General features: G+C 36.1%; 1 protein-coding gene across 1 annotated transcript in view; it reads left to right on the top strand.

Moving 5' to 3' along the window:
• taf15 (TAF15 RNA polymerase II, TATA box binding protein (TBP)-associated factor) overlaps window positions 1–24,819 on the top strand; it is a 36,228-nt gene extending 11,409 nt beyond the window's left edge. Inside the window, exons 6-16 of the mRNA XM_039756764.1 lie at window positions 7,248–7,363; window positions 7,546–7,660; window positions 12,682–12,716; window positions 14,184–14,216; window positions 15,717–15,826; window positions 22,556–22,685; window positions 22,887–22,976; window positions 23,213–23,288; window positions 23,394–23,473; window positions 24,062–24,170; window positions 24,454–24,819. Coding sequence (XP_039612698.1) covers window positions 7,248–7,363; window positions 7,546–7,660; window positions 12,682–12,716; window positions 14,184–14,216; window positions 15,717–15,826; window positions 22,556–22,685; window positions 22,887–22,976; window positions 23,213–23,288; window positions 23,394–23,473; window positions 24,062–24,170; window positions 24,454–24,493 — 934 coding nt within the window. The 3' untranslated portion in view covers window positions 24,494–24,819. The remainder of the gene's footprint in view (window positions 1–7,247; window positions 7,364–7,545; window positions 7,661–12,681; window positions 12,717–14,183; window positions 14,217–15,716; window positions 15,827–22,555; window positions 22,686–22,886; window positions 22,977–23,212; window positions 23,289–23,393; window positions 23,474–24,061; window positions 24,171–24,453) is intronic.
• Window positions 24,820–27,336: the final 2,517 nt, after the last annotated feature.

Below are 27,336 nucleotides of genomic sequence, written 5' to 3'. Positions count from 1 at the left end.
TTCTGTTGAGACATTCAAATGGTAGAGTCAGAATTTGGTGTAAACAGAATGAGAACATGGATCCATCATGCCTTGTTACCACTGTGCAGGTTGGTGGTGTAATGGTGTGAGGGATGTTTTCTTGGCACACTTTAGGCCCCTTAGTGCCAATTGTGCATCGTTTAAATACCACGGGCTACCTGATCATTGTTTCTGACCATGTCCATCCCTTCATGACCACCATGTACCCATCCTCTGATGGCTACTTCCAGCAGGATAATGCACCATGTCACAAAGCTTGAATCATTTCAAATTGGTTTCTTGAACATGACAATGAGTTCACTGTACTAAAATGGCCCCCACAGTCACCAGATCTCAACCAAATAGAGCATCTTTGGGATGTGGTGGAACGGGAGCTTCATGCCCTGGATGTGCATCCCACAAATCTCCAACTGCAAGATGCTATCCTTTAAATATGGGCCAACATTTCTAAAGAATGCTTTCAGCACCTTGTTGAATCAATGCCACATAGAATTAAGGCAGTTCTGAAGGCGAAAGGGGGTCAAACACCGTATTAGTATGATGTTCCTAATAATCCTTTAGGTGAGTGTATGTTGGTGTACAAGTATAACAAAACAAGTGCACTTTTATTCAAAACTATAATGGAAATGTTACAGCAGGCGGTTGATACGATCGCTTGCGTGGTGCAATGCTAAGAACTGCTGATTTCCGATCCGTGCTATATAAAATCATCACATTCAAATATTAACAGTTCCCACACACCCAGGAGCCATCCTTCTTACATTTACGACATGTGTACTTGTTGCAGTGTACACACCTCTCTGTGCTATGGTTCCTTTTAGACTGAATGAGCACCAGACACTGTACGTACTTCCCTACATAAATAACATTTGAGGTATAGCGCATCTTTGTGATCCAAATAGGGATCATAAACGCGACTGCGAGAATAAAACTGAATTTAAAAAAAAAAGTAATCCTTTACAATTATCATACATTTACACTGGCTGTTAGACTGACTGAAATCAAATGTATGGGTTTTGAGTCAGAAAGTCTTACCGCTATGCCATGGAAGCTGTTGTATTGTTCTTGAGCTTTTTGTGAAAGTGTTTATTTGATATTTGAACTTCAGGCTTCACATATTTTATAGTTTGTCTACATTTTGTAATATATCAAACACTTTCACAAAAGGCTCAAGAACAAATAACATCTCTTATCAAGAAATGTACAGCATCTCACAAAAGTGAGTACACCCCTCACATTTTTGTAAATATTTAATCTTTTCAATGGACAACACTGAAGATATAACACTTTGATACAATGTAAAGTAGTCCATGTACAGCTTGTATAACAGTGTAAATTTGCTGTCCCCTCAAAATAACTTCGTAAGCTGGAATGTTAAAGGCCTGAATCACGAATTAAAGAGAAAGAAAGTACTTTCTCACCTAACAGGTCTAAATGCTAAAATAGTATTTTTACAGGAAACCCACTTACTAAGTAAGGATCAGTTCCGGCTGCAAAAGACTGGACTGGCCAAATGTTCCATTCTAGTTTTACAAAGAAAACTAGAGGGGTGGGAATTCTCATACATAGAACAGTACCATTTGTAGCATCAGATGTAGTATTGGATCCTGAAGGGAGATATGTGATGGTCATGGGAGACTTATCTAACTGTAAAATGATTTTGATAAATGTTTATGCACCTAATGTTGATGATAAGGAATTTATACAAAATTTATTTGCATCCATTCCCAATCTGAACACTCATAAACTTATAATGGCTGGGGACTTTAATTGTGTTCTAAATCCACTTTTAGATAAGACTTCCTCCACAGGGGGAACGGCAACTAACACCGCAAAGATAATTACAAAGTTTATAACTGATCACAACTTATCAGATCCCTGGAGGTTTTTAAACCCAAATTCAAGAACATATTCTTTCTACTCACCAGTACATCATTGCTACTCAAGGATTGATTACTTCTTTATAGATAATAACTTCTTGCCTAAGATTAAATCTTGTAAATACGATGCTATTGTTATTTCAGACCATGCTCCGATGATCTTGGAGCTGAAATTACTAAGCCCCATACACTCACCCCGCAGATGGCGTCTCAATCCGCTTCTATTAGCTGACGAGAATTGTACTGAATTTATATCCAAACAAATTGAATTCTTTCTAGAGACAAATACATCCCTGAGATCTCTGCAGGAATACTCTGGGAAACTCTTAAGGCCTTCTTAAGAGGACAGATTATCTCATATCTTTCCCACAGAAATAAATCCCGAAGAAAGTAGCAGAGATAAAAGCGAAATTACTAAAATAGATGAAGAACATGCCAGACTACCAAGCGAGACTCTACATAAGAGGAGGCAGGCTCTACATTCAGAATTAAACCTCTTGACAACTAAAGAAACCGAACAACTAATTTACAAATCCAGACATCATTATTATGAACATGGAGAAAGCTAATAAGCTTTTAGCGCAACAAATTCACAAGCAAGAAGTGCATAGCGCAATCTCGGTAATTACTAACACGAATGGAGATAAAATCATCGAACACAAAAATATAATGTACACTTTTAGAGACTACTATAAATCCCTATATACTACTGAGTTTAAAGAAGACAATATACAATCTAATGCATTTCTGGATAAATTACAGATACCACAAATTGACGCTATTAGTGTGGAGGAGCTCGATAAACCTCTGTCATTATCAGAATTACTGGATGCTATAAAGTCACTCCAAGGTGGAAAAGCAGCAGGCCCTGATGGCTACCCTGCAGAGTTTTACAAGAAATTCTCCGCTCAGCTAGCTCCCTCCTATTAGCAACATTTACAGAAGCCAGAGATAACCAATCTCTTCCACAAACCTTTAAGCCAAGCACTAATCACTGTCTTTCCAAAACAAAATAAGGACTTATTACAATGTGCATCATACAGACCAATTTCACTTCTGAATAACGACGTTAAAATACTCTCTAAAATCATAGCTAGAAGGATGGAGAAAGTGCTCCCCTCAATAATATCACAAGACCAAACTGGATTTATTAGGGGCCGACACTTATCTTCAAATCTTGACGCCTGTTTAATGTAATATACTCACCAACTAAATCAAACACCCCAGAAATATTATTATCATTGGATGCAGAAAAAGCATTGACATGATTGAATGGAAATACCTTTTACTATTTTGGAGAAGTTTGGGTTTGGCCCGAACATTTGTGCATGGATTAAATTACTGTATACTAACCCAGAAGCTTCAGTTTGCATCAATAACATTTGCTCAGACTACTTTAAACTAGAGCGTGGCACAAGACAAGGATGCCCTTTGTCACCACTGCTGTTTGCAATTGCCATTGAACCACTGGCAATACATTGTCGAAATACTGATCAGATAAAGGGGATTAGCAGAGAAGGACTGGAACAGAAAATCTCATTATATGCAGATGACATGGTACTGTATATATCGGACCCAGAAAATTCTGTGCCTGCAGTCTTAGCAGCACTCACAGAATTTCAAAAGCTCTCTGGTCTCAGAATTAATCTGAATAAAAGTGTACTCTTTCCGGTGAATTCAAGCATATAATATTAGATTAGACACCCTTCCTTTTATCATTGCAGAACAGTTTAAATACCTCGGGGTAAACATCACAAGTAAACATAAAGCTCTTTATCAACAAAATTTCGTGCGTCTGTATGGAAAAAATTAAACAAGACTTGCATAGATGGTCAACCCTTCATCTCACACTAGCTGGAAGAATTAACACTGTTAAGATGAATATTCTTCCTAAGCTCCTTTTTATTTCAAAACATACCAATATACATTAATAAATCGTTCTTTAAGCAATTAGATTCAACAATAACCTCATTTATTTGGAATTCTAAACATCCACGCATCAAAAGCGACCCTACAAAGACAAAAGGCAGAAGGCGGCATGGCTCTACCTAACTTCCAGTTTTATTACTGGGCAAATATACAGTCGATAAGAACCTGGACACAAATAGAAGAACATACACAGGCATGGACGCAATAGAAGTAAAATCCTGCAGTACTTCTTTGTATTCCTTGCTTTGTGCTCCAATAAACACACGTTATCGGCAATACACTAATAACCCAATTGTGCTCCACTCACTTAGAATCTGGAACCAATGTAGAAAGCATTTTAAGGCGGAGAAGCTTCTTTCTGTGGCACCTGCAAAAGAACCACCTCTTTCAACCCTCACAAACATATGCAGTTTTAATATCTGGAAAAATTTGGAATTAACTTGCTTAGAGATCTTTATATAGACAACGTCTTTGCATCCTATGAACAATTACATTCCAAATTTAACATTCCAGCTACAAATTTCTTTCACTATCTTCAAATCAGGAACTTTGTTAAACAGAACCTTCCAGATTTTCCTCATCTTGCACCCTCATCCACGCTGGAAAAATTATTGCTCAATTTCAAGGAGTTAGACTCCATCTCTACAATATATAAAATCCTTTTACAATCCCTTCCTTTCAAAGATCCAAGAGGACACTGGGAAAATGACCTCTCAATTAATATATCAGAAAAGGAGTGGAAAGTAGCAATGCAGAGAATTCACTCAAGCTCAATATGCAAAGCATACAATTATACAACTCAAAATTATATATCGAGCACATCTGTCTCGACTAAAACTCTCCAAAATGTTTCCAGGGCATGATCCAACCTGCGAACGTTGCAACCAAGCCCCAGCCTCACTAGGTCACATGTTCTGGGCCTGCTCCAAATTAACATTATTCTGGACAAAAATTTTTAATTACCTCTCAGACAGTCTTGGACTCACAATCCCTCCTAACCCATTAACAGCTGTGTTTGGGGTTCTTCCAGAGGGTCTTAAAGTGGAGAAAGACAAACAAACTGTGATTGCATTCACTACACTGTTGGCACGCAGACTTATTCTGATAAACTGGAAGAACCCAAACTCTCCTCTTTTAAGTCAGTGGGAAACTGATGTGTTATATTATTTAAAATTGGAAAAAATCAAATACTCAGTTAGAGGATCTGTGCAGACTTTTTCAAAACATGGCAGGATCTAATCAGTAATATTTTGAAATGATTTTATAAAGCACAGAGAATTTGTTGATTTAGGTATTTTTTAAAAGCCTTAAATTTTACACCGTTTGGCTTGCTCTCTCTCTCAAGGGTGGGGATCGATCTGTTCTTAGCATAATTCTTTTTTTTTGTAAAACTTGATTGCTATGTATTGATTGTAATAAAATTAATAAAAAAAAAAAAAATAACACAACACACAGCCATTAATGTCTAAACCGCTGGCAACAAAAGTGAGTACACCCTTAAGTGAAAAATGTCCAAATTGTCCCCAAAGTGTCAATATTTTGTATGGTCACCGTTATTCTCTAGCACTGCCTTAACTCTCTTGGGCATGGAGTTCACTAGAGCTTCACAGGTTGCCATTGGAATCCTCTTTCACTCCTCCATGATGCCATCACGGAACTGGTGGATGTTAGAGACCTTGCGCTCCTCCACCTTCTGTTTGAGGATGCCCCACAGATGCTCAATAAGGTTTAGCTCTGGAGACATGCTTGGCCTGTCCAGCTTCTTTACCTTCAGTTTTTTTTAGCAAGGCAGTGGTTGTGTTTGGGTTTATGTTGGAATACTACCCTGCGGCCCAGTTTCCAAAGGTAGGGGATCATGCTCTGCTTCAGTATGTCAGAGTACATATTGGCATTCATGGTTCCCTCAATGAACTGTAGTTCCCCAGTGCCGGCAGCACTCATGTAGCTCCAAACCATGACACTCCCACCTCCATGCTTGACTGTAGGCAAGACACACTTGTCTTTGTACTCCCCACCTTGTTGCTGCCTCGCACGCTTGACACCATCTGAACCAAATAATTGTATCTTGGTCTCATCAGACCACAGGACATAGTTCCAGTAATCCATATCCTTAGTCTGTCTTCAGCAAAACTGTTTGTGGGCTTTCTTGTGCATCATCTTTAGAAGAGGCTTCCTTCAGGGACGAACAGCCATGCAGACAAATTTGATGTATTGTGCGGCAGGTGTATGGTCTGAGCACTGCCAGGATGACCTCCCACCCCTTCATCCTCTACAGCAATGCTGGCAGCACTCGTACATCTATTTTCAAAAGGCAACCTCTGGATATGACGCTGAGCCCATGCACTCAACTTTTTTGGTTGACCATGGCGAGGCCTGTTTTGAGTGTAACCTGCTCTGTTCAACCGCTGTATGGTCTTGACCACCGTGCTGCCGCTCAGTTTCAGGACGTTGGCAATCTTCTTATAGCCTAGGCCATCTTTATGTAGAGCAACAATTTTTTTTTCAGATCCTCAGAGTTCTTTTCCATGTGGTGCCGTGTTGAACTTCCAGTGACCAGTATATGAGAGTGTGAGAGCGATAACACCAAATTTAACACACCTACTCCCCATTGAAACCTTAGACCTTGTAATAACGAGTCACGTGACACCGGGAAAGGAAAAAAGGCTAATTGGGCACTGTTTAGACATTTAATAGCTGTGTTGTTTTGAGGGGACAGCAAATTTATACTGTTATACAATCTTCAGTGTTGTCCCATGAAAAGATATAATAAAATATTTACAAAAACGTGAGGGCTATACTCACTTTTGTGAGCTACTGTATATTCTTAAGAATTTGTTAGAAACGGCAACTGCATCTCAAATCTCTCAGCTTTGCTCACAAGTAACATAGTGCTTTTATGGATTACCAGCCTCCTTTGTTATCCAAAAAAAAAACCTTCAACAAAAAGATGCGTACTGTATGCTTCTGCATATGCCCATTGTTTGAACCCCAAAATTTTATGATTGTTAAATTTTGTAATTTTGTGGATTAAGCTTTAGAACACACATTTGTCTCGCTTTAATTATGATGAGATAGACCTTATGTAGTAAATATTCATTTGTCTTTTGTGTCTACTTGTGGATCGATCAATCTTCAAATAAAGTGTATAGTACACCCTCAAAATTCACAGGGGTTACGTTCCTAGAGCACCCGCAAATTGTGAAAAATCACGATCAGATGTATCTTTGCTCAAATTCGAAGTTTATAATTTTGGTATTTGTTTTGAAAATAAACCTCTTAAAACTACTGTAAAAATGCTGATCTTGAAAACCTTTTAAGACCTCTGCATGCTCTTTCACTTGTATGTTGTAATTGTATGCTGTAATTGTTTACAAGTGTTCAGTTTACACATTTGTGAATGGTATATTTGTTTTAAAGGTATGGCGCAAACTCTCACCCCCAGTATGGTCAGCAGTCCTCATATGGGCAGGGCCCTTATAGTCAGCCATCTGGCCCTTCTCAGCAGGGTAGCTATAATCATCCAGATTCTGAGGGTAAGTGCTTGTGTTTCATATTTGTTTCGTATTTTGTGTGTGCACGTATATGTATCTATGACTATGTATTATACAAGAAAATAGTCCCCTAAAAAAAATTAACTGCATATAGATGAGTAAAGTTTGAAAAGAAACATACCATCCATCCAGAGTCTGTTATTTAGGTTTGCCTTTTTTTTTAGGCCATGATAATCATGGAATGAGTAGGTATGGTCATGATTCAGGTTCTGACGGTCAGAGGGCCAGAGATAGAGGTGAATTTGATCGAGATAGAAGAGGACCACCACCTGGTATGGGGTAAGTTGCTAAACATTTCACCAGTGCAGGTACTGTGCGTCTGACAGTCTTTTGTATAGATATTTCACAGTGCATGAAAATTGAAGTTTCTATTCAGCTGGAAACATTTTTTTATATTGATTGAAGCACTTTCTATAATGTTTAAGTCTGAATATTGATTAGATATAACAATTTTGAAGAATGTTTATCAAACAAGATATCCTACTTTAATTTAACCCATTACAAAGCTGTCAGGCTTTTCCAAAACAATTATCCAAAAAACTGGATACATTAATATTTCGTGATGCTTTTTTGCTGGGATTTCAATGCAAAGGTTTATTTTTAGGTAGCCAATGTTCTAACAAGATCCAATAATATCTTGTATTTCTTTTGTTTGTTTGAATCTAAAGCTCTTGGGGTTATGTAGACTTGCATTGCATACCATGCATGCAAACACCACCTCTCGATCCGACATGTTTTATTTAGACTTGGACCTGACTGCCTGTAAGGAAGTTATTTAGAAGTATAGCACTACCACCCACAGAACCTAAAAAACAGCTGTTGAATGTGGTCCTAATGAAAGGACATTGATAGGGTGGGGGAGTGACCTTGTTCCCTTAACACATTTACCTATTTTTAATCATGTGACACTGTATAAAATAACATTGTCTACCAACCCACAACAAAACATGCTTTCAACAAAGAACACGCTTTACCTTCAATAAAGTTTTGTGCTCCTTGGAATTTTTGCCATTTAAAACATTCATTTTGAGGTATGCTTCTTGTTTTTCATGAGCAGTTATTGGTGGCTATGAAAAATTAAAATTTGAGTTTATACTGCACTTAAATACTATTTTTGCAGTCTAGGAATATACTTAAAGATTTAATGTTTAAAGTTCTTATAAGTGAAAGTTTTGAAGGCATACACAACATGAATTTAAAGAGACCTTGTTAGTCGTAGTTGTCTTCTAAAGTCAGTCACTTAGTATACAACAGTTCTAAATTGTACAAAATTAGCTATATGCTTTCTGTAAAGTTGATTTGATCCTTAAGTTACTCACGTAACTCTAGTATGAAAATGTAAAATACAAAATAAGGAGAACTTGTTTTTATTTTTAAATGTAAGCATTATTTTGTCAGGGTGATTTTGAGGCCAGTACAGTGCAGTAAATGAAGGGCGTTTCATAGTTTCTGATTAAAATTAAATGGTGGCTTGCTACAAAGGAACACATTTCACAGCTACTCTGCAAACCGTGCAGATAAATATTTTACAGCTACCCTTATGCAGAGGTTTCAGTTTGATTTTAAAAACCATTATATAACCATTATATGCTGTACAGTTTTCATTTTAACTGAATTATTTGCAGTAGATCTAGAAGCTTCTTTGTGGAAGATGGAAGAATATGTTGCAAGTCAATTTTGTAGGCTGTTTGAAGCTGTACAGGTGGTAAATTGTGTGGCTTTTTTTTTAGTAATACAGTGAAGGTATCTGTATTCCTGCCTTACCTGCATTAGTAGCATAGAACTTATTACTTTCCTAAGGTTCCTGTTCTAACCCTTCTCTTGTTACAAGTCTTAATGTATTGTGTATGACATATGAGCTGCCTTTCATGCTGGTGCTCGGTTTTTAATCATATTTGAGACTTTGGGAAATGTAGTTAGAATTGAAAGTGAATCCTATTTCATGTTATTACTACCCATCCATAATGGTAATTTGTTGTACTTTAACCGTTTTAATTGTGCATTTTAGATTCTATGTCAGTTTAAATCCCTAGTAGTAATAGTGCTTCTTTTGTTATGAGTAATTGTAGTGTTAGCACATGGCTGAGCGGAGTATGTAGTTTATCTTGAGTTCTACACCCTACAAACCCTACTTAGTGACAGAAGCATATGGCTTTTGCTCCACTTTCTACATTTTGTTTATAAATGTTTACATTTTGGTTATGATTTTACTTCATAGTATTGAGAGATTTAAAACAGACACTGGTATGGCTGGCACACATTTATACAAATGTGTAGTAAGCTTAATTTTGGTATCCATCATGGATATATTCGTGTAAAAGACTTTGGTTTAGATAATTTTAGTCCAAAAAGTCCTAATTCGCAGCTGTGTTTTTGATGTTTTACAGTTTAAACTATTGAATATATCTTTGAAAGCCCCAGTGAATGTCTTTAAATTCTTACCAGTGTTAGATTGTATAAATATGCCAGATACATCAAATAAGACAACTGTTGCTTAACATTATTTATTTTGAGCGGTTTCCCATCTTGCTTCCAGTACTTATGTGATAGGCTTCAGTCCCTTGTGACCTTGTATTTGATTAAGGTTTGTGAATATTATATTATGCAAATGGTGCAGCCCTATAAGTTGCCAAAATTGTTATGTAAACCAGTTGTCACATGAGTAAGCATAGTGGAAAGTGACAAAATATTTGCATGAAGTCATGAAGACTCATCATTATTGCAATTAACTTAGTTACGACTCCGGTGCCACCTAAAAATTTCAGGAAGTTTGGAATATGCTAAGTGGATTGAAACCATAACAGATTTCCAAAATATGGTGTATATCTAAGAGAGCCCTAACATTAACCTGAAAAGGATGCTATTGCATAAGCCTTATTGAAGATTCTGCAAAGGCTTGCTTTGCTAGCCTGACACTATGTAGATAAGCTGCAGGCATTTATCTGAATGTGACTTGGTCTAAAGGAGGAAAAAATATTTGGAAAAGACTAGCATCTTAAAACTCAAAGGAATTGGAGCATATTTAAAATTTGTGCACAGAAACAAACTTGTACCTCATTTTTTTTAAATCACGAACACCCTGTTTGGCTTTCAAATACAGGTGAGAAAAGCTAATAGAATGTCCACATTCCTAAAATCTTTGTTTCTAAATTAATGGATGCTGTCAGATTTCTTGCCAGCATGCCAACTCAGTGTATGTGTGCCTGAGAAAATGTGAGAATATTGCTTGCCATAGTGCTTCTAAAGGCATGGAACTGTAAGCCAGAAAAATTTATGGCTGGGGCAAAAAAAAAAAAAAATGCCTCAAAGCTAGTAAATTGGTCAGTTACAACAACTAGACTGTGTTTTTTGTTTTGTTTTGTTTGACATGGTTTTTACTTTTCTGTTAAATTAACTACTTTTAACTTTAGTAAATATGTGCAGTAATATAGTACTATTTCCCTTCATGATTTTAAACACTTCAGTCATGTTGTCTCATATTTTTTTGCTTAAACTGAAAAACATTTCATGTATTCTGTTTTGGGTACAAACATGTGCTGTCTTATTGGCTTTGCCACTGGACTACATCCTTGTGTCAGAGCACAGTCTTATTGGAAAAGTGGTTATGTGATGGGTGACAAAATATCCTTAAAACACTGCATGGTCAAATGTACCCCTATAAACGGCAGGGCTATCAGAGGCACCGGCACTACAAACATCTTGCAGTGTGGTGCTTGAGACCGTTGTCCAGTTTGCAGAGATGTCTGCTTCATCTCAGTGTATCAGTTTAGTGCTTATCATATAGGGGAAAGTGTCACTCATCACCAAGAGATTATGTAAGATCAACAGCAGTCCATTTGGTGATAGTAAGTGATAAATGGCAGGTATATTTTTATAAATGAAGTTCCACAACTAAGATTATCCACTTAGTTATAAGTGTTTCTTGGTGATGTATAGATCATGATGAGTCTCTGTAGATGCTGGTTATTGTTAGTATATGAAGCTTACCTGCCTGATGGACAATACACCTGTCCTTTCGTAGTGGTGTTCCTCTGGGCTGCGAAGGTTTGTCTTGAGAGTCATCTTTTTTGCATTCTTACATATGTGCTGTCATATGCAAAGCTGACTACCTAACCTTGAAAATAGTTGATTTACCTTCAACAAACATTTAAATATTTAATGAGAACCTTATCAATGCATTCTGTATATCCTTTGGTGGCAGTAGCACTTGAAGTTTACAATGATACAAACACTGTTTGGTTTTTGAGTCTTGAAGGTTCCTCCATTTGTGGTAGTGAACATAACATTTAAATATGACTGTCTATTTTTGATTTTGCTGTTATCACATCCTAGTTGTCCTACAAATTGCAGGAGTACTTCTGAGGGTGGGAACTTTTTCTTAATATTTAAATTCCCCTTGATATGTAGGGATTATTAAAATGCTGAGTAATAGTTAGTCAAACAGAATTTCTATGTTATAACACTATGACTTTTTGTAGTTGATAAAACGGACCCAGCATAATTAAGATTATCAAGTGTAGATTTTTGTTACTTTACTGGTGTTAAACTAATTTAAACCAATCTCATTAAAGTGTTTATCTAGGAAGATTTGATTTTTGTAACAAAGCTGAATGTTCTGTTTTGGTTACACAAACGAACACATTTTATTTGTTGCTTATCCAGAAAATTCTTCAGTTTACTGAACTAAAGCATAATTGAAGTATTTAAGGAAAAAATGGCTTGCACGCTCATACCTAGAGCTATTTCATGTATGCTTTCTGCAGAGTTTCCTCATGAAAAATGTTTCAGTGATTGATTCCAAGTGACAGAACATGAGCAGATATTTTTTTTCTCCCTCCAGACACTTGCTCTATAATGAAGGTTAACTTGTGAAAGTCATTTTAGCATTAATAATGTAATAACCTTGTTGTACCTGAGTAAATAGCAAAAAAGATCAATACATTAGTTTTTTGTCTTGAAACAGTTAAGCTCTTTTAATTTCTGTTGCACAACCTGTTTTTGTTGACATTGTTTTACGAACCTATATTTAAATATTTATTTATAGTTTCCTGTTATATTTTGAGACTGCTGATGAAGACTAGCACAATTCTGTTCATTTGAAATTTTCTTGTGAATTTTGATTAAGCACAGTGATTCCCAAATCATGACAAAAATTAAACATTTTCTTTTTGACCTTACAGTTTATACTTTCAGTAATATTCATAAGTAAACAAGGGGTAGAAGGATATTCCATTGAAAAGCGTGGGCATTTTATTTAAAATAAAAAAAGAGGCATCATTTCTTCAATTTTTCCTTCGCAGAGGTGGTGACCGTGGTGGCTTCAAAAATTACGGTGGTAAGTGATGCGCATTAGAAATGTTTCAGTGAAATTCTGTATGAAAGCTCCAAAAGCCACCATTTCTTGTGATGCACCAAAAAAGTTCATCTCTTGCTTATAGCTATGTGGGTTATTTATTTTAAACTTCCACTTTTTTCATTTTTCATTTTTTTTTTCTTCAAGTTGGCAAAAATAAACTGAAAACTACCTTTTTGGTATCATGCATGATGAATGCAGAAGACCACATTTTTGATTTTTACTCAGTGAAGCGTTGAAATATCCATACCATGTCTGTGGAAGACTCTTTAAAGTGATAATTTTATTGGCCTGCTTAATTAATCTTTGCTACATCTGCAGCATTATCAGGATTTTCTTATGTTAAATCTGCCTTTCACTCTAAGAAAGCAAAAGCTATACTGTTTAAATTTAGACGATACTGGTTATTCACTGATTAAGTACCTTAACATTAAAATTTGATTGCCTTTAGTTTAAAACTAGAATGCCTAATAGTCTACAGGGAGAATCTGTCTGGTCACTTCAGGGAATTTAACAGAAAATGATAAATTAAGTTTTGCCAACCTTTGTTTGTGCACAACTTAAATTTGCATTGCTGTTATTAGTGTTTGATTTATTGTGTGTATTGATTTTTGTTATGGGATGGCCACTTTAAACAATTCCTGACAGTAAATCTTAAGATGCAACTTATGCAAGTTGACCATAGTAATTTATGTAAAAAAATACATCCACTTTATTTCTGAAAATTCTATTTTGGTATGGATTTCAACTATTAAGGTCCTAATTCTTCCAGTTAAACTAATCAAGTCAATAAAGCTCTAAAATCTATGAAATACTGTACATTAAAACAATTATACCATTTATTTTACAAACTCATACGATATGAAATCAAGAAAAGCCTAAATTACTTAATGTTTTTATCCTGTTTAAATATAGGCATTTCTTTGCTTCATAAATTGAAGTAAGGTGTTAAATTGCCAAGCACCAAAGAGTTAAGGGGAAATGTGAATAATACTCCTCACAGATTCTTTAATGCTCTCTAGAATTGCTTGTATTTGCTCATTACAAAAATGTGGTAGACTGGCATCCCATTCAGGGTTAATTCCTCCCTTGTGCACATGATAGCCCCTTTTTTTCCTGTTGGCTTTTGTAATGAATCAAGTGGATTATTAAAATGAATGAATGAGCAAATGAATGGTGTAGAAATATACTTTGACTTTCTTGGAAATGTGTAAACCTATGTTTGTATTTTGAGTGGGAAATATTTAGACAAACTAGCTCTGTGCATCACTTTCCCTTAGATGCTCAAAGAAGTGGCTGTTAGTGGCAGATGTGGTTTAATTTCTTGAATCAGGCAACAAACGTTTTATGTTGCCTAGATTGTGCCGAGATATGACTCACAATTTTAAAATTAATTAAAATATTCATGAAAAAATTGTAAACCTAATTTTGTTGTTCTTTCTTTTGTAGAACCACGGGATTATCAACAGCAGTCTGAACCGGGTTAGATACTTTAATTCAAATTGTCAACATATGACTTTAGAAATGTAATTTTTCTGGCCTTTACATACTTGTACTATTTCCAGTGCAGTCTGCCCCTTTCAAGATGGTCTGAAGATGTGTACTTTTTCTTTTTCTTTTTTTTTTTTAATGTGTGTAAAAAGATTTGTCAGTTGCATCAGTAACTCTTTTAATGTGAAATTTTCAAATTGAAATTTCTTTTGTTCAGTCAGTTATAATTAAAGGTGAACAGTAAGCCTATCTTGATCTAGGGTTTTTCTGTTTAAGAAAATTGGATTCTATGCACATAAAGGACATTTTTCAGTAAATTAGTTTATAAGATCACTTTTTATTGCATGTCCCACCTTGGAAGTAATATTACATTATGTGGAATAATTTCATTGGAGTACCTTCAATGAAGTTGTGGTTGCTTTGGTTTCATACATGTCAATTATAAGTTACTTTATGGCATTTTTGCGTATTGGACTGCACTGTTTTAGTCTGGATAATATCTATTTAATTAGACTTGGAAAAATCTTTTGGATCTGTAACAAAGTAATGTAAAACAGACTGTTGTCCACAACTCCAAATTACTGCCAAAAATATACCTGAAATTTTTAAAAAGCAAAACAATACTTTTATTTAATCTGTAGAAATACAGGAATAGCTGTAAACATTTACTCAGTAATTCTGAATCTTGCTAATTTGGAAAAAAGAGGTTAAATCTTTTTTGCTTTAACATTTTTAGTGTTTTAATCCGTTACCAGTACTGTATATAAACCATGACATTCTTTGCTTAAAAAATGTTGCTGTAGTACACATTTAACCATCAAGGGCAATAGAATTAATCACCCAATCTGGATTTTTTTTTTTTTTTAAACACATTTTTGGATTTTAAAATGTAATTTAAAAAAATCGGGAGTGGAATCCCGTAGACTTTTTCGTATACACAGATATGGGGGATGGATGTTTGAGGAGTAAACCTCAAGAAAATGATTATATTTTTATATTGTGTACATTTAAAGAACCATCAACAATAAATCATATCAAAGTAATAACGAGCAATTATTATAAAAGTAAAGCAAATCTGACTCGGCAGCTGCATGAATAAAAGCTAAAATTCCACTTCCAGTTAGTGGAAATAGCCCAAAAGTTGTTACAAATTTACATTTTGTACCTAATCCTTGTATGCAAAATTTGATTGACCTAAGTGAAAGTGTTCAAGTTATTGTGTTAACCCCACACACATATACACATACAGACACAGACATCATTTCAAAAATGGTATTTTTGGACTCAAGGAGGTCTAAAATGTTGAGATTCATCAATCTCGAAATTGAATTTTTGGAGGATTCCAATACTTTCCCTATACTTCATATACGAGAAAGTAAAAAGACTAAACCTGTTTTTTTCTGTCTTATAAATGACTATTTAGCAGCACAAATGTGAGTTTTAAATTCCCTCCTGAACAAATCTGTAATTATTGAATGTTTGTCTTGGCAGCTGCGGAACAGGATAATTCTGACAACAACACAATATTCGTTCAGGGACTGGGTGAAGATATTTCCTCTGAAGAAGTTGGAGACTTCTTTAAGCAAATTGGTATTATTAAGGTTTGTAATTTTGTCTGAAATTGGTTTCCTTAATTGAGCCATTACCCACTGTCAAGACCAACTTTTTATTGCATTGAATTGACTTGTACTAAAATCTTAAAGTATGGGTGCATACTATTCTATACAGGAAAGAAAATGCCCTTCTCTAGCTGTATATTTGACCTGATTATATTAGAACAAAGGATCAAAACTAAGCCCTGATCATATCAAAGAATAATGTCAGGTTTTATCCCGGGGTTTTCCTAAAACAAAGGACCTTTTTAAATTGCAAATCTTATTATAGATGCATTTTTCATGTAAATATTTTACTGTTGGTGAAAGCACTTGTTAAACTTCTTGACAAAACAGCTAACATCTTTAAGACAGATACATTTTTCACCATTGCTATTTAACCATAGATTTTATTTTGTGCAGTAGTACAGAGGTACAACTACTTAACATGGGATGTTTAAAACAAAGTTCAAGTATATATATTGTTCCATTTCATTAACCCAAACTTCCCCCCTCAGTATTTTCACCATGTAATGCATACAATTTGGATGAAGTCAGGGGAAAAAAAAATACACTCTGCTCTTGATGCTAATGCTCTGTTTAAATTTTAAAAAAAGTTTTAAGAAAATGTGCTTATTTGTTTCACTGTTGCAAAAATACGAGGGGATACCCAAAAATAACTGGAATCTATATCCGACGCTCAATCTAGAGTTGAGAATTTCGCCGCTAGGTGTAGGATACTTAAAAGTATTCTGTGACACTCTGCCAAGTGGTGTTGCTCAGTATTCATACAGCATTGTGTGTCGGTTTTTCTTGGTGCTTATTAGAGGTGTTCTGCGATTATTTGTGATGGGTGATCATAAACCACAACACGTCTACGTTAAATTTTGTTTTCTTAGGGAGAACGGCTACTGAAACCAGTGATGCTTGAAACTGCTTTTAAAGAGGAAATTAAGTAAAATGGGTCTGAGTGGTTTTCATATTTCAAACGAGGGAAAAAAACTCAAAGGAAAGCGCTTTTGTACCGTGGAGGAAGTCAAAGAAAAATTGCTGCAGGCATTGGACAACGTTCCTCCTCAGTTCCAAAAATGTTTTTCCCCATTGTGAAAACCATTAGGACAAGTGCATTCGTTCACATAGAGTACTGTTGAAGGAAACTAAAGTTTCAGTAAGTAAAAATAAATAAATAAAACAATGACCCCCCCAACCATTACGGTTATTTTTGTTTACCCCCTCGTGTGTGTGCGTGCGTGTATGTATGTGTGCATGTATCTTGAAGAGGATCAGTCTCGCATTTGTAGTTGATACAATATGCATTTTATTTCCACTGGCTGGAATAATTTTAACTGCTTGAGTTCTTCCCTATGCTTTTTATCAGTGTATTCCTTTTGTATAATTAACTCATTGTTAAGATGCAAAATGTGATTACATCCTCATGTATCTGGCATAAAGTTCACTATCTAACATTGCTGCTTGAAAGAATTTCCACTTTGGGACTTTGAAGTAATTGGTTAAGTAATACACTGGCACTGAAGTTTAAGTTTGGACAATATATCTAAATTTTTACCTGCATAGGTTAATATATTAAAGGAATATTCAAAAAAACAGTTTAAAAAGATTTCTAATACAAGTGTATCATTTGTATCTTGAAAATAAATGCTTTTCTGCTTAATTAAAAAGAAAGCTTTTGTTCTCTTTTTAACATGATCCACATTATCAAAACATTTAGGCACTTTAGGTGGGTTTTGTTAACTGTTTATTTTAGTTTCTAAAACTCCATCTTTTCCTACTACAGGCACACTCTTATTAATTTTAGGACATAAAAATTTAAAGAATACAAAGTGTGATAATTTTTAATTCCTCTTTGACTTGTATTAAATTAACAATTTTGTTTTACTCATCTTCGTTGTGTTTTAGTAAATATGTTCTCTTCCTAAATTTGATGCCAGAAACAAGAAAGGTGGGATGGGTTTACCACTGACACTAATTGTTTGGTAACTGAAGGTATCAATTTTCTAGGTTTTAAAGTGATTTTTCCTTTCTTCCTTGGTGCAAGTCTTTAGTCACTCAGTTGTACAAGATTTTTATTGATATAATTTGTACTTAACAATATACCACGTTTTTAAAGGGATACAGGCTTGATCTCCCAGTGTGGCTAACATCTTCTGTCTGGTCACAAATCCTCATTGTTTTAACATGTGCGGAATGAGGCTTCTCTTGTTTAAAGAAGCAGGGAAACCCCTGAAAAAAAGAAGGCAGCAAATACAGTATTACTCCAATGTTTATGAATGCCATTAGCACCAACGCATCCCATTAGTTTTTGACTTTGCCTTTTAAGAACAGAGATTTCTTGTGATTCCCTGAATCTTTTAAAAAAATATTGTGCACTGTAGAGGATGAAAAACTTTAAAAACATTCTTGATCTTGCGGATTATTCTATCACATGGTTTTTCACAAAGTGGTGAACCTTAGCCCATTCTTGTTTGCAGAGGGCTGAGTCTTTCGTAGATGCTCCTTTTGTACCCTAGCATGATATTGTATCGTTGGAAAAAAAAAGGTTTTTTTTTTTTATAATACATGTCAGGAACTTCAGAATAAGTGTGGGTTTTTTTTTTTTTGCCATGAGAAAAAAATTTGTAATTTTACTGTTTTCAATGTATTATAGGTTAAAAGGGAACTTTAAAAAGCACTGCTTTTTTTTCCCCACCCCCAAGCATTTTGCTTATTGTGCCAGCTTTGTAGAAATATTGGATTTTTGACACTTCTCTTCTACGTAACTAAATTCACAAACAAAGTGGCAAACTTAAAATAATGGTAGCAGGATGAGCTTGTACTTGGTAACCTCATGCTTTGACCCCACCTTTTGAAAAGTACTACAAGTTACCAGTATACCTTGGACTCTTGTTTTTCCTTTTCTCTAGGGTCATTCTCTGATTTTTATAATTTTTACCTATGCTCTGAAATGCTTTTACAATATCAGCGACTCTCATCCTATCATTCTGACATGGTTATTTTTTTAACACTGCTCGACGTCCACCTAATTTTGCGTAACTTTTACACCTCTGTCATGCATGCTTTGCCAAGTTTTTTTAAATGTACTAGAATATCTAAAAAAAAAAAAAGCTTAAGAGGAGTTGCTGCATCCCCACACACAAAATGTTTGCTTTTCTTGAATACAGCTGTTGTTTTTCATGCCCTTTCCAGTCATGGACATATTCTTTCTGCTTTTTGCTAAACTTTCCAGTCCATCTCCTTCTGTCAGTTTATTAGGAAACAAAAACAGAAAAATGGATGTAGAAACAGAACAAACAGAACAAAGAGAAGCATAGTAAAAAAAACAATTCTTTCTTCGAATTTTGTTTGTACTGTTTTTTGCTGTTTTTGTTTTCTGTGGTTTTCAGTGTTACCTTTTGCTTATTGCTTGTCAACATTTGTAAAACTTCCATTGGAATTTAACTCAATGTCACCCTCCTATAGAAATGAAAGACGCGGATAAACAACAATAGTACATATTGGGAATTACATTTTGAGGCACTCGATTCTTGCAAAAAAGACGGACGTTGCCATTGAATTCGGAATTTAGCCAACTTTCTTGAAAGACTCAGGTTGGAAACGTATGGAAGCTGCTGCATCTGAAGACTTTGAAAAAGAAGTTTGTGGTTCAGTGATGCTCATTCAAGAAAATGTGAGGTTTCTAAACTCTCGGGAACTGGACAAACACGCCAAATAGCATCCCAAAGGGTGATCGCCACTTCTGTGGAAGACTGTATCTGTTGCTGGGGCAACAGCAGGCTCACAGCTCTGCTGCGTCTCTCTGCCAAAGCAAACTCGATGGGTGATGCAAGAAACATTGTAAATGCAGGGAACAGTATTACTTGGCCACTAACCTAGTAACAATCCTGCTGGACTACTGTGTCTGTGTATAGGAGAGTGGCAGATCAGGCTACAATAAATTACCCTGCTGTTTCTGTTTCAAGCTTAATAAAGCTGGTTTTGCTAAAGTACTCAGACTCAGCCTCGTGTTTTTGGGGTGCAAGACAGGGGCTTATAGCGCAACCACAATCTTTTAGGATTTGCTTCTGGGGTGTTTCGCTGCAGCGCTGTGAGCCTGCTGTAGCCCTTCTGCAGCAACAGACAAGCAGTCTTCCACAGATGCGGCAATTGCGCTTCAGGACACACTTCAGCATGTCGTCCTGTTGGGTGGATGGTGGGTCCCGAATGAGTTAAGAAACCTCACAATATATATGAAGAGGAAAAGGATGATTCGGTGTTTGATAACTGTGCTGCCCACAACATGCTTCCCCATTTAGATAATTGTATTGCATTTCTTCCACCCAATTGCACATCAGTGCTTCATCCTTTGGATTTAGGCATTGTTTGCACCCTGAAAGTGTGTTATCACAAGGAAATGCTTAGAAAAATTCTTGTCAGCATAACTTATAGACAGGATGAGATTAAAATTATTGTGAAAGAGGCTATTGAAATGATTGCAAACGCCTGGGCTCAAGTTAAAGAAAGCAATATAGTGACAAATACAGAATCTCATTACTATGAAATTGTCATTACAACAAAATATTTAGGTCCCTGACACTTGGTTGTAATTTAATTTTACCTGTATTAAATTTATAAAGACAATAAGATTATAAAGACAAAAAAAAGTTTCACAAGCTTGTGACCTCATGCAGCTGATTGGGTAGTTGTTGACCAGTATTCTCTTTGATGTGATCTTTCACCTTTTCTCTGGCAGTTCTGTAAGCAGTGTTGGGATTCTGCTATATATCTTTTATAACTCTGTGCTGTTGGGGCAGGGGAGGTGGGATTTTGAAATTTGAGTGACAATATACAGGTGCTGGTCATAAAATTAGAATATGATGACAGTTGATTGATTTCAGTAATTCCACTCAAAAAGTGAAACTTGTACATTAGATTCATTTATTACACAGACTGATGTATTTCAAGTGTTTTATTTCTTTTAATTTTGATTATAACGGACAACTAAAGTCCCAAATTCAGTATTTCAGAAAATTAGAATATCAATTAAGACCAATGCAAAAAAAAGGAATTTTAGAAATGTTGGCCAACTGAAAGGTATGAACATGAAAAGTATGAGCATGTACAGCACTCAATTTTTAGTTGAGGCTCCTTTGGCCTGGATTACTGCAGCAATGCGGCGTGGCATGGAGTCAATCAATTTGTGGCACTGCTCAGGTGTTATGAGAGCCCATGTTGCTCTGATAGTGGCCTTCAGCTCTTCTGAATTGTTGGGTCTGGCGTATTGCATCTTCCTCTTCACAATACCCCATTATTTTCTATGAGGTTAAGGTCAGGCGAGTTTGCTGGCCAATCAAGAACCGGGATACCATGGTCTTTAAACCAGGTACTGGTAGCTTTGGCACTGTGTGCAGGTGCTAGGTCCTGTTGGAAAATTAAATCTGCATCTCCATAAAGTTCGTCAGCAGCAGGAAACATGAAGTGCTCTAAAACTTCCTGGTAGACGGCTGCGTTGACCTTGGACCTAAAAACGCAATGGACCAACACCAGCAGATGACATGGCACCCCAAACCATCACTGACTGTGGAAACTTTACACTGGACCTCAAGCATTGTGGATTATGTGCTTCTCCTTTCTTCCTCCAGACTCTGGGACCTTGATTTCCAAAGGAAATGCAAAATTTACTTTCATCAGAGAACATAACTCGGCAGCAGTCCAGTCATTTTTGTCTTTAGCCCAGGCGAGATGCTTCTGATGCTGTCTCTTGTTCAAGAGTGGCTTGACACAAGGAATGCAACGGCTGAAACCCATGTCTTGCATACGTCTGTGCGTGGTGGTTCTTCAAGCACTGGCTGCAGTCCACTCTTTGTGAATCTCCCCCACAGTTTTGAGTGGGTCTCCAGGGTGCGGTTATCCCTATTGCTTGTACACTTTTTTTTCTACCACATCTTGTCCTTCCCTTCGCCTCTCTATTAATGTGCTTGGACACAGAGCTCTGTGAACAGCCAGCCTCTTTAGCAATGACCTTTTGTGTCTTGCCCTCCTTGTGCAAGGTGTCAATGGTCGTCTTTTGGACAACTGTCAAGTCAGCAGTCTTCCTCATGATTGTGTAGCCTAGAGAACTGGACTGAGATCATTTAAAAGCTTTTGCAGGCGTTTTGAGTTAATTAGCTGATTAGAGTGTGGCACCAGGTGTCCATTATTGAACGTTTTCACAATATACTAATTTTTCCGAGTTTCTGAATTTGGGACTTTCATTAGTTGTCAGTTATCATCGAAATTAAAGAAATAAACATTTGAAATACATCAGTCTGTGTGTAATGAATGAATCTAATATACAAGTTTCACTTTTTGAATGGAATTGCTGAAATCAACTTTGTCATGATATTCTAATTTTATGATCAGCACCTGTAATTTATGGTAGAGATTTTCTTACAATAAAGTGGAATAGATGCTAGCAGCACAAGTTGCTCCCCATTCTTGGAGTAGCTTCATTACTAAGAGTTTGGCACACGAGTGTGACATTTATGAATCCAGAAGAAAAATGACTGCTTTACTAAGCTGTGTACCAAAACAATATATATGTAGGCTATTGTACAAGTGCATTGTTGTTTAACAAGACTTACTCTCTTTTTTGAGGGGAAAATCTGATCAAAACCTTTAACTGTATATTTCTTTTGTCTATTATGTAGCATTCTTGTATGTTAAGCAGGTGTCATTTTACTTTATGACTTTATTTTTGAACAGGTTAATAAAAAAACGGGCAAACCCATGATTAACTTGTATACAGATAAAGCAACTGGAAGACTTAAAGGAGAAGCCACAGTTTCATTTGATGACCCACCTTCAGCAAAGGCAGCGATTGACTGGTTTGATGGTAAGTGTTTAATTATTTTACAAGTTCATGTGATAGTTGGAGCTGATGCTTCTGTTTTGTGATTGGTGCATATAAATAATGAGGCAGCATGATCCAAAGTGCTTGTTTAAAAATTAATTTAAAATGTGAATTTTGCAAACTTGCACAATGGCATGAAATGGATGTTTTGTTATGGACAAGTCTTTTTCTTCCCCACTATAGGAAAGGATTTTAATGGAAAGATAATTAAAGTTTCTTTTGCTACGAGAAGGCCTGAATTTATGCAGCGTGGAGGAGGAAGAGGACGTGGAGGTATTGTTGACTTGAATACAGATATCTTGTGGTATTATCAGCATGCTGGAGTCTGTAGAATAGGAAACCCTTTATACAGAGTCTCGGGTTCAATAAATATGTGCATTCAATATATAATTTAGGTATGGAAAATGTATGTTTTATGTGATTTGATTTTTAATAGTGCCAACTAAATTTTTCCATACTTCAGTTGACTTCTGTGGATGTACTGATTTATTTTTATTGCTTTTGTGTAGGTTCTAGAGGTGGTTTTGGTGGTAGAGGGAGTTTTGGAGGAGAACCAAAGAATGGAGACTGGATCTGTCCAAATGCGTAAGATGTGTTTTATCATTTTATTTTTAAAATTGCATATGTTAGGCCTCATTTAATAATGTGAAAAGTTAGGTTTTGTAAAAAAAAAACTAAATTTTTGTCCAGGTCTTGTGGAAATATGAATTTTGCAAGGCGATCAGAATGTAATCAGTGTCGTACTGCCAAACCAGAAGATGCATTTGGAGGTAGGTAGTTATGTATGTATGTCATAAGCAATTAAACTTAATTTTAAAAATTTTGACTTTTCATTAATTAAACTTGCCACTTCTCAATCTGGCCACCATAGTTTCTTCTTTAAAATGTGTTTATTTTGCAAATTAATCCATTCAAAACTCTCTGGAAGCTCTAAAGTTGGTTTTACTTTAGTGATTTTCTGAAGCACAAATCATTGGGTTCTGTGATTAAGTCATTAAAACAATTTGGAAATTTGTTTACTAGGATATTTGGTTAACCGTGTTAGAGAAAATGCTGTGGAATTGACCTACATGGACACTCATGGATGTAAAATATATTCGTTTAATTCTAGATTCTTGCCCCTACTGCATTCATGTAAACTCTAGTGTATTGTCAATCAGTGTTCTCTCTTAGGCTCTTCCAAATGGTTACTTTATATTCATCTTGGTTTATGCTATATGCTTTGTGTTTGTGTCCTATGTGGATGAGAAAACATGAATGAAAATATTATGTAGACTGGTGACCTTTTATTTGTTTGCATTGTGTCAAACTGACTGACCTCGTACACTGTACAAATTTACCTTTCCTTTTTTAAATAGATCGGCAGAAAGGTTTTGGTGGGGACAGAGGTGGCTTTAGAGGCCGTGGTAATTTTCGTGGAGGTCGTGGTGGAGATCGTGGTGGATATGGGGGAAAGATGGGAGCAAGGTAACATTAACTCATGAAATAAGCATTACTATAATTTTTAATTAGTCAGTAGATGACTGGGCCTTTACCCTAGATCTTGCTGTTTTTTTTTTTCCAGTTTTCTGTTTAGTAAAATTTAGAGTACACAATTTGTTCGTCAATATCATAGTACTATCAAATGAATAATCACATAAATGTGATTAGTTTTGGTTGCAACAGTCATGTATATAATAGCAAAGACGGAAGATTTTTGAGATTAAAATGATTTCCTGTTCTCTAAACAATTTTTTGTATCACCCCACAGAGATGATTACAGATCAGACCGAAGAGATCGACCATACTAAGATCCTGAAATTCTGTAGATTGTACACAAGCAGAGTGATTCATCATTGTCTTACCTGGCAGGCTTTTTTTTTTTTTTGTTTTTTACCTCTCCATTTTGTTGCATGTTTTTTTTGTTTGTTTTTTTGGGTGTATTGCAGTACAAAAATGTGCAGCTACTGTAATGGATTTTTTCTATGACGAATGTATTCAAATTAGTAGTAAATTAGACCAAGTCAATATTTTTAATTGTCATAGGTTGAAAGTGCAACATGAGCTTCTCTTATAATACAGTGTTCGCATATTGCAGAATATTTTGTATAACTGATTAAAGTAAACTTTTACTTCTGACTCTGTTCTCCTTAATTTAAACTGTGAATAATTATTCTGGTATATAGTTAACCTTGCAGTGTCCAATTAAAGTGTGTTTTTTTTTTTTTAAGAAAATATTTAAATTTGAGTTTTACAAACCTGTCATTTTTAATTCCACTAGGCAATATCACCCTCTGGTATCTGGAAAGTAATCTCATAGAAAGCAAAGTACAAGGCACCTTTTAAAAAGTTGTATTTAAGCTCTTGCACTATTTTTTACCCCTAGTTACAAAGCCACCTTGCCAATGTAATAGGGTTTGTATTCAGATTTCTTGGTCTTGATGCCTCCATTGTCAAGTGCTGGATGTAAGACAAAACTTAACCTTAACTGTATGGACATCTCCGGCAAATCGTTCAATTTTAGCTCCTATGAACTAGGATTTGCTGTTTGATAGACAACTTTTTTTTTGGTCCCCGGCGGATGTTTCGCATTTTACAGAAGCTCTTTAAATATATTCATACATAGGTAAATATGCACACACACTTTGATCTAAACACTGAAGAAAATGAAGAAGAAAAAACTGTTTAGAGGACCCCCAGTAGCGTTTCCTGACACATTTTTGTTGAATAATTCATTGGCTTATTATTGGTTAGTGTGTTAGAGAGAGGATGTGCAGCATTTTTCATAATTTCACTCAGTTTTGTTTTCGTTATCTCCTTTGACACTACCTCGAGGGGGTCCAGAGTTCATCCAATAACTGAGCATACCCTCTTAGTTAGCCTTTTGATTCTGTAGGCCGCTGTTCAAATATCACCACAGCATAGAAAATTGCATTGCCCATCAGACTTGTAGATGTGAAAGATGTTGCTTCCCACAATTAAGGAATGCAGCCTCCTAAGAAAAGAGCCTGCTCTGCTGTCCCTAATATAGTTCCTCTCTGTTCAGAGACCAGTCCAACCTGTCAATGTGGACCCCTATGTACTTGTAGGAGCGTACCACCACTCCGTCCACTCGTTGAATAGTGACCAGACATAGAGGTTCTTTGGTGCGGCGAAAGACAATAACCTCTTCCTTGGTTTTTCTGATGTTAAGAAGCAGACAGTTCTCTTTGCACCAAGAAACAAACTTTTCCACCTGACTCTTATCTTGCCTCATCCCCTTTATCAATACTTTCCATAAGTGCAGAATCATCTGCAAAGTATTGCAGGTGTTTTGTGAGCATGTAAACTCCATTAAATGTTAAATGTCAAGATTTTGAGTGAACCTCATTTGATAAAAATCTAACTTAACTAAAATTAAAAGATTTGGGGACTGCATCTTGAGAAAGCTTGCCTGAATCTATCTGAATCTTTGGCTAGTTGGTACAGTGGGTATAGAAAAGAATCACCCCTTCGAAATATTCCCATTTTTTTTTCTTTACAGCCTTAAATGAAAACGCACACAAATATTTCTTCCCAGCTTTACTTAATGCAACCTATAACATCCAAGTGAAAGATTACAGTTCAGAAAAATTATAAAAAATCAAAAACAAGATATATGGACATATAATAAAGGACCATCCCCCAATGCCAATATTTTGTTGAACCGCCTTTTGCTTTAATGACAGCCTTGAGTCTGTTGGGATACTTCTCTATCAGCTTTGCACATCTAGATTGAACAATATTTGCCCACTCTTTACAGAACTGTTCAAGTTCTTTCAAATTGAATGGTGAGTGTTGGTGGACTGCTGTCTTCAAATCTTTCCACAGCATTTCAATGGGATTTAGGTCTGGGCCACACAAGAACTTCCTCTTTTTTTCATCCTTCAGCCACTGCGTGGTCAGTTTTGCTGTGTTTCAGGTCATCATGTTGAAAGGTGAACATTCTGCCCATCTTCAATTGTCTTGGCAGAGGGTAGCAGATTTTCCTAAAGAATTGGACGGTATTTTGCTCCATCCATTTTTCTTTCTACCCTAATGAAAGACCCAGGCCCTGCGGCAGCGAAACACCCCCACAACTGGATGCTGCCACTTCCATGCTTTACTGTAGGTATGGTGTGTTGTGGATGGTGAGCTGCATTTGATTTCTGCCAGATGTACCATTTGGTATTGAGGCCAAATCTGACCATAAGACCTTTTTGCACTTGGCATCAGAATCTTCAAGGTGCATTCTTTTTTTGCCTTTCTTAAGAAATGGCTTTTTCCTTATGACCCTCTCAAACAAGCCACAATTGTGGAGTGCTTGTGAAATTGTTGTCGCATGCACACAATGACCACTCTTTACCATAAAATCCTGTAAATACTTCAAAGTGTCCATTGGCCTCTTGGTAGCCTCTCTCACCAGTTTCCTCTTGTCTTCTATCCAGTTTGGAGGGATGGCCGTATCCAGGGGGAGTCCTAGTAGTATCGAACACTTGCTGCCTACTTTATTATAAAGATAAGAGCAGGCATTAAGTGTATCAATTTTCCTCTGGTATGCAATGGGTGTTTGCCACATTGATTTTAGAGAATTGTTACTGGAAAGGATGTATACGCTTTAGTATGCATCGCATAGCTCACAACTGATTGGTGCCAG

This window comes from Polypterus senegalus, chromosome 6 (assembly GCF_016835505.1).
Source record: "Polypterus senegalus isolate Bchr_013 chromosome 6, ASM1683550v1, whole genome shotgun sequence".
Lineage (NCBI taxonomy): Eukaryota > Metazoa > Chordata > Cladistia > Polypteriformes > Polypteridae > Polypterus > Polypterus senegalus.
Note: the sequence above shows the minus strand (reverse complement) of the source record. Positions and strands in the feature narration are given on the sequence as shown.